A 15,313-nucleotide genomic window follows, 5' to 3' on the forward strand; every position below is an offset into this window, starting at 1 on the left:
CTGCTTTCAAGTCTTTCCGTTTGAACCCGTCGAACTGGAACTTATAAATTATTGGTAATATTAATTAATTGGAAAACAAAAGATCCTGGAATGGAGTATTTTTTAATCAACAACATTGTCCTATATAAGTTATAAATAAAGTTGATTTCTTTGCTTCGCTGTTTTACGTCATGCCCACTAACAAATTGAAAACTGTACCTATACGCCTTTTTTTAGTCCAGATTTTAGTATTCCTATTGTTATCTTAGAAAGTCTTACTGATTAAAATACTACAATAGGTAACAATTTGACATTTTAGTAGTGTCGACCCTGTGGTTATGACCCGTGTATATAGCATATTAATCCTGAATACAACGTTTGAATGATGGTGCGCCTGTCAGATGCGGAAGTACAGATAAGGTAATAGGAAACAGTTGAATATACTATTGGTATCGGTAGCGGACTCGACCCGGAACTTCTTAATTATTGGCAATATTAATTACGTGGAAACAAAAGGGCCTGGAGTGGTGTAATTTTTAATCTACACCTTTGTACTATATTAGTTATATATAAAGTTGAATTCTGTGATTCGTCGTTTTTACGTGATGACGGCTGACAAATTGGACCTCGTAATTTTAGTATTATAGAAACTAGAGGCTCTAAAGAGCCTGTGTCGCTCACCTTGGTCTATGTGAATATTAAACAAAGGAAGCAGATGGATTCATGACAAAATTTTGTTTTGGTGATTGTGATGTGTTTGTACATCTTACTTAACTAAACAGTCTTGCTGCTTACAATTATCTCTATCTATAATGAACTTGGCCCAGTAGTTTCAGTGGAAAATGTTAATAAAAATTTACAACAAGAGGCTGTCACAACGACAGCAAACCGGATTTATTAATATTTATTTGTGTCCTGGCAATATCACAAGAACCATTACTGATGAATGGTGAAAGTGAAAATCGTCAATATCAAATTTGACCTCCATTTTGTCATCAGTATCAACATCTTAAAATTTGAAAAGCTTAGATTGAATGCTTCATGAGTAAATGCAACAATGTGAATGGAAACGCCATTTCACAATCTTTCAAGAACCATAACTACTGAACGGTAAAAGTCAAAATCGTCATTATTGAACTTGACCTCCATTTTGTCATCAGTAACAACATATTAAAATTTGGGAAGCTTAGGTAGAACAGTTCATGCGTAAATGCACGGACACGACTGGATGAACGGTTCATGAGTTAATGCACGGACAACATTTGATTGACGCCCGCCCGCCGTACATCCCCAAATCAATAACGGACATTTTTGTCACAAAAATCCGGTTAAAAATTAACTATAAAGGACAATAACTCCTTAGGGGGTCAATTGACCATTTCGGTCATGTTGACTTATTTGTAAATTTTACTTTGCTGAACATTATTGCTGTTTGCAGTTTATCTCTATCTATAATAATACTCATATCAAGATAATAACCAAAAACAGCAAAATTTCCTTAAAATTATTGATTCAGGGGCAGCAACCCAACAACAGGTTGTCCGATTTATCTGAAAATTTCAGCGCAGATAGATCTTGACCTGATAAATATTTTTACCTCCTGTCAGATTTGCTCTTAATGCATTGGTTTTTGAGTTATAAGCCAAAAACTGCATTTTACCCGTATGTTCTATTTTTAGCCGTGGCGGCCATCTTGATTTGATGGCCGCGTCACCGGACACATTTTTCAAACAAGATACCCCAAAGATGATTGTGGCAAAGTTTGGATTAATTTGGCCCAGTAGTTTAGGAGGAGAAGATTTTTCTAAAAGATAACTAAGATTTACGAAAAATGATTAAAAATTGACTATGAAAGGCAATTACTCCTAAAGGGGTCAACTGACCATTTTGGTCATATTAACTTATTTGTAAATCTTACTTTGCTGAACATTATTGCTGTTTACAGTTTATCTCTATCTATAATAATATTCAAGATAATAACCAAAAACAGCAAAATTTCCTTAAAATTACCAATTCAGGGGCAGCAACCCAGCAACGGGTTGTCCGATTCATCTGAAAATTTGAGGGCAGATAGATCTTGACCTGATAAACAATTTTACCCCATGTCAGATTTGCTCTAAATTCTTTGGTTTTTGGGTTATAAGTCAACAAGAATGTGTCCACAGTACACCGATGCCCAACTCCCACTATCATTTTCTATGTTCAGTGGACGGTGAAATTGGGGTCAAAACTTTAATTTGGAATTAAAATTAGAAAGATCATATCATAGGGAACATGTGTACTAAGTTTCAAGTTGATGTAACTTTAACTTCATCAAAAACTACCTTGACCAAAATCTTTAACCTGAACTTTGCACTATCATTTTCTATGTTCAGTGGACCATGAAATTGGGGTCAAAACTATAATTTGGCATTAAAATTAGAAAGATCATATCATGGGGAACATGTGTATTAAGTTTCAAGTTGATTGGACTTCAGCTTCATCAAAAACTACCTCGACCAAAAACTTTAACCGGACGGACAAACGGAGGCACAGAGGGACAGACGGACGAACGGAGGCACAGACCAGAAAACATAATGCCCCTCTACTATTGTAGGTGGGGCATAAAAACTGCCATCTTGGTTGGTTGGTCGGGTCATCTGACACATTTTTTAAACTAGATACCCCAATGATGGTTGTGGCCAAGTTTGGTTTAATTTGGCCAAATAGTTTCAGAGGAGAAGATTTTTGTAAAAGTTAACGACGACGGACGGTGGATGACAGACGACAGACGCAAAGTGATGGGAAAAGCTCACTTGGCCCTGTGGGCCAGGTGAGCTAAAAAACTAGATGTGTCAAAGCTACACAAATGGCCCTGTCTCAAAAAGTTGAAATATCTGCAATTTCAATAACACATGTGGACACAACCATGATGGTAGTCTCACATGTCAAAAATCAGCTGAAAAACTGGAGGCGTATAGAAAAAAAGTCTGTATAACTGTGATTTTCAACAATTTTCAAAGTTGTAAACCCTTAATTTTGGCAAAAATTTGTCAGCAGAACGAACTTAAACTTGATCCGTAACTCATTATGAGTAACTCACATACCAAAAATCAGCCCAATATCTGAAAGCGTTTAGAAAAAAAGTCTGCATAACTGTGATTTTCAACAATTTATCAAAGTCCATAGCCCATAATTTTGGCAAAAATTAGCCAAGCAGAACAACACTTAAACTTGATCTGTAATTTATCTTGGTTAACTTACATGCCAAAAATCATCCCAATATCTGAAAGAGTTAAGAAAAGAACTCCGTATAACTGTGATTTTCAACAATTTATCAAAGTCCAAAGCCCGTAATTTCTGCAAAAATTGTTGGAGCAGAACAAAGCTTAAATTTGATCTGTAACTCATCATGGTTAACTCACATACCAAAAATCAGCCAAATATCTGAAGGCGTTTAGAAAAAACTTTGTTGCGGGGCCATAAAAATCATGGAAAAAATCCAAAAAGAAATGAATGTGCTGTTTAAACAACTTCATTTCAATTGAATTTTTTCATATATCTTAAGTCAAGTTTTTTATGGCTGACCATATGGGTTTTTTTCTCATTGTTGAGTGACATATGGTTAACTAGAACTGCTTACATCCATTTCATTTGAACTTTAGTGGATAGTTGTTTAAATGGCAATCATACAACATCTCCTTTTTCTTTATAACAGTGATAATTATATAATCAGATTAACTATTTGAGGGATAGACACTCAGAAACAAAAAGTCAAAACCATAATTCAGTCTGCAATTTCGTTATTCTTACCTTCTTGGTCATTGTTGCTGAATATAAGTATGTGTTTCTTTCTCTTGGTATAACCTTTAGAATTTTATCTACCTACAATTAAAAATAAATTTTTAGTAAATATAACCAGATGCTCTGCAGGGTGCAGCTTGATATGACTGCAGAGGTCGAACACTGAACAGTTGGGACAAGTATGGACACAACATTCAAGCTTGACACAGGTCTGAATTTGGATTGTAATTAAATAGCTGACACAGAATAAATGTAGTCTAACAACTAAAAAAATTAAACTGTTCTAATTCATGATAACAGAGACATGATTCAGCATATCAAAGAACCCCCGAATTCAATTTTTGATGTAAACAAATAAAGTTCAATTTTAGACCCTTTAGAAATCTATGTGGACCAATTTGATAAAGGGGCCCAAATATCAAAATTCTAAATACGTGGTTAGATTCAGCATATCAAAGAACCCCATATATTACTTTTTTGTTGAAATCAAACAAAGTTTAATTTTGGACCCCGATTTGAACCAACTTGAAAACTGGGCCCATAATCAAAAATCTTAAGTACATGTTCAGATTCAGTATATCAAAGAATCACAAGAATTTAGCTTTTTGTTAAAATCGAACTAAGTTCAATTTTGGACCCTTTTGGACCTGAATGTAAACCAATTTGAACAGGACCAAAAATTAAGAATCTAAATACACTGTTAGATTCAACATATCGAAGAACCACAATAATTCAATTTTTGATAAAATCAAACAAAGTTTAATTTTGGACCCTTTTGTCCCCTAATTCCTAAACTGTTGAAATCAAAACTCCCAAAATCAATCCCAACCTTCCTTTTGTGGTCATAAACCTTGTGTTTAAATTTCATAGATTTCTACTTACTTGTACTAAGGTTATTGTGCCAAAACCAAGAAAAATGCTTATTTGTGCCCCTTTTTGGCCCCTATATCCTAAACTGTTGGAGATCAAAACCCCCAAAATTAATCCAAACCTTCCTTTTGTGGTATAAAAAGCTTAAGTGAAAGTTGATCCCTAACTTTTGCAGACTTAATTTGTAGTTCCTGAGAAAAATCTGACCATAAATTGGCATTAAATGAAAGAATACATACATATTTGGTAAATCATACTCAAAGGAAGCTTGATACCAAATTTTATGGAAAAGATAATGGATAGACTGGCACTCTCTTTTGGAGGAAGGGTATAAAAATGTGAATATATCACACTTAACAGTCAACAGGTAAAATGAACTTTGATACTTTTCAAATTTTAGCAGGACAGACCTATCTGATTGCAATAAACAAAATACCATCAGAAATATTGATTGTTCAGACAGGGCTCTGTGAAGTACTTTTGATGTCAGAAAGGTAAGTATATATATCCAAGTATTTACCTCTTCCTCAAAATCCATGTTCAGTATTCTGTCGGCTTCATCCAAAACCTAAAGATTGAACTTTGACAATTAAAATCACACAAATAATATTGGAATAACTCTAGTATTTGAAAATATTTCTATGTTAACAAACAATTTTACCAGTTCAGCTAATAAATACCGTAAAATTGTATCTCTTACCCCTCTTGGAACACTATTAGTTATCTTGGTGTAATCAGAGGTGTACAGAATTACACCGTTGTTGAAAATTCATACACCCTGAGGCGCAGCCGAATGTATGTATAAATGCTCATCAACGGTGTAAAATTCCGTACACCTCTGATTACACCAAGATAACAAATTTATTTCTTACGAAAAATTCCTTTACTAATTTTTAAACCAGAATGTAAAATTGATAAATGGTAATGAAAAATTTCTAGTGTAATTTTTTTTTTTTTTTTTTTTTTTACATTTTATTTATCTATTATTCTTTTTTTTTTACATTTTTTTTTAATTTAATTTTGCAAAATTTTTTATTCATTTATTTTTTGGCAAAATTTTATTTGTCCCGGGGTGAACAAGGGTGAGGTGTATTTACACCTGGGGTAATTAACCAATCAGATTGCAGTATTTTTGCTGAATAAAAAATAAAGGTTTTTTATCCCTGTACATGTTGTTTAATCTTTAGTTTTCTGTGTGTTAATACTTTCGTTAAATATCACCAAAAAAAATGTTTTATAACAGTTGATATTATTGATGCAGTGCTAGCTACACAAGATATTTCATTTGTTAAATACTAATTACAGCCTCTCTGATATTTTTTTTTTGTCAAAAGAGACATAAAAAATTATGAATTTCAAATGACAATATTTTCATTTCCCAAATGATCTTACAGGGTATATTTTTTATAGACTTGTCATTTCATATGAGAAAAAAATAATCCAAAAATTATATTTTATGACCTTAAAATCTAATAATATATGTAAACACTTCATAAAATTTAGTTCTTTTTACGTTCATGAATATTCATGACATGTGATCATTTGTTTGCACTTAAAACCTGTGCGGTCATCTTTCTGACCATCGACTCTCGCTATAGCCTAAAGAAGAGACACGTGTATTCACGGATGATTTAATGTGAATTTGTAATTGTAATTATGACATTATTGTTATGTTTGTATTTGATACATACATGTAATATATAGAATTAAAGGTTATAGCAAGTAGCACACATAAATTATGTCGTTTGTTCTTTGTTAAGGCCATAGAATATAATTACTTTATACCAGGATGTACATAGTGAGGGAGAATATAAAGTAATATGTATAATAATATAAAGTATAAATGTACAAACCAAATATTTCAATGATCTTAAACTGAATCCTTTGGTATTTTCTAGATGATCAACAAGTCTTCCAGGGGTTGCTAGAAAAAAATAAAATCTCAGATTAAATGTCAGATTAAATGTCAATGTATGGTCAAATATGAAAATATATCACTATGAAAAATAAATAACATATAAACAAAGGTAAGCTGTAGGCCTTTTTTAAATGTCAAATCATTATATAATACATGTAGTTAACAAATTATATTATCTACTTCATCTAAGCCTTATGAAAATTTTTGCACAGGCAATAAAATTCTGTTATCTTTAACTCCTTTTTCAAAAACATTTGAAAAGTATTTAACAACTAGTGTGTGTAATGTCAAAATGTGAAAATAACAAATTGTGTATGTGAAAAAGTGTAAGAATGTGATAATTTATCTTCTGTTGCTTCAGTTATTTTCAACGTACATATAGATTCTACCACTGCATCGAGTGCAATACGATATTTATCCACTCGAGACAGTTAAATTTTCAAATTTAAAAAATTAAAAAAATATTTAAAATTTAACTGTCGAGAGTGGATAAATATCGTATTACACGAGATTTGGTGGTAGAATCTGTTTCTCTAATGATTTTCTAACATTATGGAGGCAAACTTATTCCTTCTTTTCCAATGATCTGCAAAAAGATGTGTTCTTTCTATGTGATGTCATCAGGCATGGTCGCCTTTTTTCATGTCGTCACAAAAGGAATTTCAGAGGAAAGCAAGAAAATTCGACGGCATAATCGGATTTTAACCAATGAAGTACTGAGATCAAATGAACCTATGTTGATTAAATTTTTTTATACAATGGGTGCAGAAAGGGATAAATTGACGAAGAATTAGAGAAAAAAATTTATAGGATAAGAGGATTGAGGAAAACCAGTATTGTCTTAGATGTTTGATTTTGTGAGTTTGCCTGAGTCTGTATACATGGTATAAAAGCATTTGGAGTATATACATAGAACACTTAAATTCTTGTGCAACAATTGTTATCACAAACAATTTAATTTGTCTTAGGTGTATTTTCAAGGCAAATGTGACAAAATATATAATTTTATTACAATCTTTTTTATTTTCTTTATATACCAATGAATATATAAAGTGGCAAGAACCTGACTGAACCTATAGTGTACTGTTTACCTATTATTATGTGTGGTTTCTTTGCTAACATCAATGACTGGGTCATCATATCTATGCCACCAACTATCACAGCTAAAACAAAAAGATGCTATATCAAATATGAATAATTAATTGATTAATTGTTGGTTCAACATTGATTTATATAATTAGTGGCATAGGTATATTAAACATGTGCATGGCAAAAGTATGTAAATGCAGTCTTCAGGCCTAGGATAAACTTAAATCTACTGACCCAGGTCTTAATTTTATGAAAATTTTAGATTCTGCTGGCTTGTAGGGATGATTTTTACATGCCCGAAAGAAATTTTACAAAAAAAAAATTCCTTTAATCAACAACAAAAATCATGAAATTTGATTGATTTAGTTCAATTGTTCTATAATGTTACCTTTCCATATACACATAAAAATGTACTACTTAAAATAATTGAATACAAGTCTAATATGAACTTTTTCTCTGCATTCAAAAACTTCAGTCTAATAATTTATTGCAATTACATACACATATATATAGTGACTTTTCATGTGCATTCCAACATACTTCTGAAAAATAATTTAACTCAAACATATGTATGATGACTTTTTTCATGTGACTTTTTTTCCCTTGACCTGTGGTTTAGCATGACGACTGTTAATGTCCTATTTGCCTTACTAATCACGATTGAATTTTAAATTCCTTATATTAATGTGAATTTCAAATTCCTTATATGAAAGTGAATTTTATGTTTGTGATGTACATCTTTAAATAATTTTATACAAATTATCTTTTAAGAAAGAGAATAACTTTTGAGGTAATCTTACCACACTTGATTCCTATAGATGACCCTAATGCTTCAAACTGTTCTGATATTTGGAAGGCTAACTCTCTTGTAGGTGTCATTACTAATGCGTATAATCCCTGTGGGTTGTCTAATAATGTCTGTAATATGGGCAAGGCAAAAGCTCCTGTTTTCCCTGAACCAGTTTCTGCAAGTCCAATAACATCTTTGCCTGAAATGATAATTACCTCATGTATACAGAAGGATTTTGTGTGCAGCCCCTCCCCCCAAAAAAAATGATATAAAGAAAACATTTATGAACATATAAATTTTATAAAGCTAAAGAGCGGCAGCCTAATATAATAAATAACTGGATTAAACCAGATGCTCCACAGGGCGCAGCTTTATACGATCACAGAGGTTGAACCCTGAACGGTTGGGGCAAGTATGGACACAACATTCAAGCTGGATTCAGCTCTAAATTTGGATTGTGATTAAATAGTTGACACAACATAGATTTCTGACACAGAATGAATGTGGTCTAATAAACTTAAAATAAAATTGAGAATGGAAATGGGGAATGTGCCAAAGGGACAACAACCCGACCATAGAGCAGGCAACAGCAGACGGTCGCCAACAGGTCTTCAATGCAACGAGAAATTCTCGCACCCGGAGGCGTCCTTCAGCTGGCCCCTAAACAAATATATACTGGTTCTGTGATAATGAACACCATACTAAACTCCAAATTGTACACAAGAAACTAAAAGTTAAAATAATACAAGATTAACAAAGGCTCCTAACTTGGGAAAGTGCAAAAAAATGTGGCAGGGTTAAACATGTTTGTGAGATCTCAACCCTCCCCCTATGCCTCTAGCCAATGCAGAAAAGTAAATGCATAACAATACGCACATTAAAATTCAGTTCTAGAGAAATGTGTTAAAATTTGTTTTTTGCCTTTGAGCAATTCACTTTGCTGTTGAATATTAATTCTCTCAAAAAAATGTTTGAAGAAATTTTCTTTTTATTTATGAAATATGAAATGAGAAAAATTGAAGCTCCCCAATTTTTTTTTCACATCCCTCTTTCCCATATTCCAAAACCCTCAATTCAAATTTCTTATGGAGTTTGCAACAATAACTCATCATAAAATATTGAAATGTAAAAAAAGTGCTTGTAATCACTGAATGGTAAAGATTGTTTTAATTTATTAGTTGGTAGTAAAAGTGGATATACATTGTATATTGTATAAAACAATGATTTAAGTTGATTCAACTACTATTCTGGACAAAGAAAGATAACTCCAATTTTCAAAGAATATTTCATAAAAACTGTGCAATTGAAAATTTCTATTATGCATAATAATATAGCAAAAGTGTGCAAGTAGATATTTCTTGCTATTGCGCAATACTGTGCAATTGAAGATTTCTTGCTATTGCACAATACGGTGCAATTCAAGATTTCTTGCTATTGCGTAATACTGTGAAATTGAAAATTTCTTGCTATTGTACAATACAGTGCAATTGAAATTTCTTGCTATTGCGCAATACTTAATATAATAATTTTGGACCCCGATTTGGACCAACTTGAAAATTGGGCCCATAATCAAAAATCTAAGTACATGTTTAGATTCAGCATATCAAATGATCAAAGAACCCCAAGAATTCGATTTTTGTTAAAATCAAGCTAAGTTTAATTTTGGACCCTTTGGACCTTAATGTAGACCAATTTCAAAACAGGACCAAAAATTAAGAATCTGAATACACAGTTAGATTTGGCATATCAAAGAACCCCAATAATTATTTTTTTGATGAAATCAAACCAAGTTTAATTGTGGCCCCTTTTGGCCCCCAATTCGTTAGAACCAAAACTCCCAAAATCAATTCAAACCTTCCTTTTGTGGTCATATACCTTGTGTTAAAATTTCATAGATTTCTATTAACTATAAGTAATACTAAAGTTATTGTGCAAAAACCAAGAAAAATGCTTATTTGGGACCTGTTTTTGGCCCTTAATTCCTAAACTGTTGGGACTAAAACTCCCAGAATCAATCCCAACCTTCCTTTTATGGTCATAAACCTTGTGTTTAAATTTCATTGATTTCTATTTACTTTTACTAAAGTTAGGCCAATTAAAATTAATTGATAGATTTTCATCCCCGCCCGCCCCTCTGAAATCGTCCCGCCCCGATTTATTTTATTTTGCAAAATTTACGATTTCCGGATTTTGTTCATTTCCGTTACCGGTAACCGTCAATAATTTCGTTTCATTCGAACTTCCTGTTTATAAAATTTCATATTTCTTGTTTCGAGTACTTTAAAACGATTATGTTGACAAAATCTGCTGCTCAATGATGACAGTATCATCTACGGAGAATATAGAAAGATTACCAGAAGGGCATGAAATATTCGGGTTACGAGTATTGAATACGCTGTGTCCAACGCAAATCGCGGTATGTCACAAATTGGAAATTTCTTTCATCAGAAAATTGTGGATTTATTTAATAATACATTGACTTTGTGTAAGCAAATTTGGACTGTGAATGATTTCCAAAGTGCAAGAATCGTGGAACAAATTGATAGAAAAAAAGAGTTCAAAAAGTCGGCAAACACACATTGTGTACTAGAAAACCCTTACTGGGATTTACCTATGGCTATTGTTTTTGTTTAAAAACACAAAATACCATTTATAATGTAATTAAATATGCGTCACTTCTTGCATAACTTGAGAATCTTAAAAGCGCCAACTTTACTATTCCTGGCAACACTTGTATGAGTGTTCATTTCATTCATAATACTTGTGCCGCATACCATTGCATTTGCATAAGTTTATGGGGACTACAAACCATCGCTTAGAGAGCAAAATAAATTTGGAGTTGGTAGTCAAATGAATAGAGAATATCTCCATGGTTTTACTGTTTGCTGAAAATATGTTTCTAAAGTAGAAATTGCATGTAGAACAGTCCGCGTTGCAAATCAGAGATGTTTATTCAAGAATTATGTACCATTCTTTATACATGTTTAAACATTTACATGGTATAAGCTAAATTTTGTAATTATAACACTTGCATATATATGAAGTTCACGCCACAAGAAGGTTTCAAATTGAATAAAATTTAAAAAATAAAATCCTCCCACCCGCCCCATTTTTTTCAAAACTTTGGATGAAAATCTACTAATTAATTTTAGTTGGCCTTAGAGTGTGAAAACCAAATGTCTACGGACGACAATGACGACGCCAACGTGATACCAATATACGACCAAAAAATTTTCAATTTTTGCAGGCAGATAAAAACTATAGCTAGACTATGTCGCTCACCTTGGGCTATATGTGCATATTAAACAAAGGACACAGATGGATTCATGACAAAATTGTGTTTTGGTGATGGTGATGTGTTTGTAGATCTTACTTTACTGAACATTCTTGATGTTTACAATTATCTCTATCTATAATGAACTTGGCCCAGTAGTTTCAGTGGAAATTATTTTGTAAAAATTTACAAAATTGTTAAAAATTGTTAAAAATTGATTATAAAGGGCAATAACTCCTTTAGGGATCAATTGACCATTTTGGACAACTTGACTTATTGGTAGGTCTTATTGTACATTATTGCTCTTTACAGTTTATTTCTATCTATAATAATATTCAAGATAATAACCAAAAGCTGTTAAAAATTGTTAAATATTGACTATAAAAGGGCAATAACTACTCAAGGGGTCAACTGACCATTTTGGTCATGTTGATTTATATGTAGAACTTACTTTGCTGAACATTATTGCTGTTTACAGTTTATCTCTATCTATAATAATATTCAAGATAACTAGATATCATTGAAATGGGAGCCATCTCTGTGGGCCCCGCTGTGAATAATGTGCATTAAAAAATTGTATCTTTACCATAGGACATGGGTTTGTCAACTGAAATCAAAGTTTTTGACCTTGACCTTTGACCTTGACCTTTGACCTAGGAAGTTGTAAATAAATTATGACACATCCTTTGGTGTTGGTTTATAAACATGTCAAGTATAAACTTTGAAATGATAACGGTTCTCAAGATATAGAGCGGACACGATCTTTACCATAGGACATGGGGTTGTCAACTGAAACCAAAGTTTTTGACCTTGACCTTTGACCTAGGAAGTTGCACATAAATTATGACACACCCTTTGGTGTTGGTTTATATACATGTCAAGTATAAACTTTGAAATGATAACGGTTCTCAAGATATAGAGCGGACACGATCTTTACCATAGGACATGGGGTTGTCAACTGAAACCAAAGTTTTTGACCTTGAACTTTGCCCTAGGCAGTCGTTCATAAATTATGACACACCCTCTGGTGTTGGTTCATATACATGTCAAGTATAAACTTTAAAATCATAACGGTTCTCAAGATATAGAGAGGACACGATCTTCACCGCAGGACACAGGGTTGTCAACTGAAACCAAAGTTTTACCCTGACCTTTGACCTAGGAAGTTGTACATACATCATGACATGCCCTCTGGTGGTGGTTAATAACCATGTAAAGTATAAAGTATGAAATCATAATGGATCTCTAGATATGGAGCGGACACAAAGTTAAATTGTTACGGACGGACGGACGGACAGACTGATCACTATAGGGCGACCCGAACATTAACATTAAAATTTTATAGTTTTATATTCTAAGTATCAATTTTTCATATATTTTCAACAAAAAATATGAAGAAACTTTTATTTTTTTAAATCTTAAATCAGATTTGCTCTAAATGCTTTGGTTTCAGAGTAATAAGCCAAAATCTCCATTTTACCCCTATGTTCTATTTTAAGCCATGACGGCCATCTTTGTCGGTTGGCCAGGTTATCAGACACATTTTTTAAACAAGATACCCTAATGATGATTGGGGCAAAGTTTGGTTAAATTTGATCTAGTAGTTTCAGAGGAGAAGATTTTTATAAAAGATTACAAAAATTTACGAAAAAATTGGTAAAAAATGACTATAAAGGGCAGTTACTCCTTAAGGGGTCAACTGATCATTTTGGTCATGTTCACTTATTTGTAGATCTTACTTTGCTGAACATTATTTCTGTTTACAGTTTATCTGTATCTATAATAGAATTCAAGATAATAACCCAAAAACGGCAAAATTTCCTTAAAATTACCAATTCAGGGGCAGCAACCCATCAACCCATTGTCTGATTGATCTGACAATTTCAGGGCAGATAGATCTTGACCTGATAAACAATTTTGCTCTAAATGCTTTGGTTTCAGAGTTTTAAGTCAACATCTATATTTTACCCCATGTTCTATATTTAGCCATGGCGGCCATCTTGGTTGGTTGGCTGGGTCATCGGACACATTTTTCAAACTAGGGTAGCAATACACAGTTAGGAGTTTAGTTTTGCATTTTGGCCCCTGTGGATTTTTCAAATAGGAAAGTTATTGTGTAATAAAATTTATTTTTAGATAGATGAGTGCTAATTTAGCCTTGAAAGATGGTTTACAAGTGCATCAAGATTATGTTTTACATGTTTTATGGGCTGTTTTCTGTTTGACAATCCGTATTTTCATAGCTAGACCGTCCATCAGTCCAGAAATTAATGTACTGTTTACAAACACTCTTTTTCTACACGAAGTTTTAGACGCAATTTTACAAAAAAATGAGACGAAAGACATATGATTTTCATTGGATTTGCTGAATGATATATGTACACAGTTTCAGAAAAGGTATTACTTCAAGCGATTGAAATTCTACTTTTAGCCAAATTTTGGGGAAATATGTGACATCTTTCCCCCCTTTTTCGCAATATTTTATAACAAATAAATGCAGATTGATGCCATGGATACACCAAAAAGAAATTATATTTTACCATTTTATATACTGGATATAAAATCTATGGAAGATTCTGATTACATACATATGCCCATATATGACACAAACAGTAAGCTTGAGATTGCAAGAAAGCAATGAAAAGGGGATGGTAAAATTCATAAGGGCAAATTTTAGTATTTTTTCCTAACTGTTAATTGCTACCTAGACACCCCAATGATGATTGTGGCCAAGTTTGGTTAAATTTGGCCTAGTAGTTTCAGAGGAGAAGATTTTTGTAAAAGTTAGCAATGACGACTGACGATGGACGCAAAGTGATGAGAAAAGCTCATTTGACCCTTTGGGCGAGGTAAAAATCCAAAGTGGAATGGATTTTTAAATATTTTGACCACTTTTCCTCTTTTCTATTAAAAGAGCAACACACCAGATCAACTTCAGATGCTCAACTCATTTGAAAAAACAAATATTTTAATTATTAACAAGTATGTGATACCTTGAAGTGCTATAATTAATAATAACAGTTATGGGATAATACATGTACCTTGAAATGCTTTAGTTAATTATTAAGTGTTATGTGATAATACCTTGAAGTGCTATAGTTAATTATTAACAGTTATGTGATAATACCTTGAAGTGCTATAGTTAATTATTAAGTGTTATGTGATAATACCTTGAAGTGCTATAGTTAATTATTAACAGTTATGTGATAATACCTTGAAGTGCTATAGTTAATTATTAACAGTTATGGAATTAACCTTGAAGTGCTATAGTTAATTATTAAGTGTTATGTGATGATACCTTGAAGTGCTATAGTTAATTATTAAGTGTTATGTGATGATACCTTGAAGTGCTATAGTTAATTATTAAGTGTTATGTGATAATACCTTGAAGTGCTATAGTTAATTATTAAGTGTTATGTGATAATACCTTGAAGTGCTATAGGTATAGATTCTCTTTGTATCTTTGATGGGAATTTCCATTTCAACTGTTCACAAGCTTCACAAAGAACATCAACAAGGCCCTGAAATAAAAATACAAAGTAACATAGGTTAAAAGAATGCACTACACAATATTATTTCATATAAAATTACAATCCCAAAAAATTTGTCA

General features: G+C 32.4%; 1 protein-coding gene across 1 annotated transcript in view; it reads right to left on the bottom strand.

Annotated features, from left to right (window-relative positions):
- Nucleotides 1–15,313, bottom strand: part of LOC139488565 (probable ATP-dependent RNA helicase DDX47) — a 29,000-nt gene that overhangs the window by 7,044 nt on the left and 6,643 nt on the right. The window contains exons 2-7 of the mRNA XM_071274291.1: nucleotides 15,131–15,224; nucleotides 8,440–8,628; nucleotides 7,642–7,713; nucleotides 6,486–6,556; nucleotides 5,153–5,200; nucleotides 3,772–3,843 (exon numbers count right to left, since the gene is read on the bottom strand). Coding sequence (XP_071130392.1) covers nucleotides 3,772–3,843; nucleotides 5,153–5,200; nucleotides 6,486–6,556; nucleotides 7,642–7,713; nucleotides 8,440–8,628; nucleotides 15,131–15,224 — 546 coding nt within the window. The remainder of the gene's footprint in view (nucleotides 1–3,771; nucleotides 3,844–5,152; nucleotides 5,201–6,485; nucleotides 6,557–7,641; nucleotides 7,714–8,439; nucleotides 8,629–15,130; nucleotides 15,225–15,313) is intronic.

Source organism: Mytilus edulis, chromosome 9 (assembly GCF_963676685.1).
Source record: "Mytilus edulis chromosome 9, xbMytEdul2.2, whole genome shotgun sequence".
NCBI classification, from domain to species: Eukaryota; Metazoa; Mollusca; class Bivalvia; order Mytilida; family Mytilidae; genus Mytilus; species Mytilus edulis.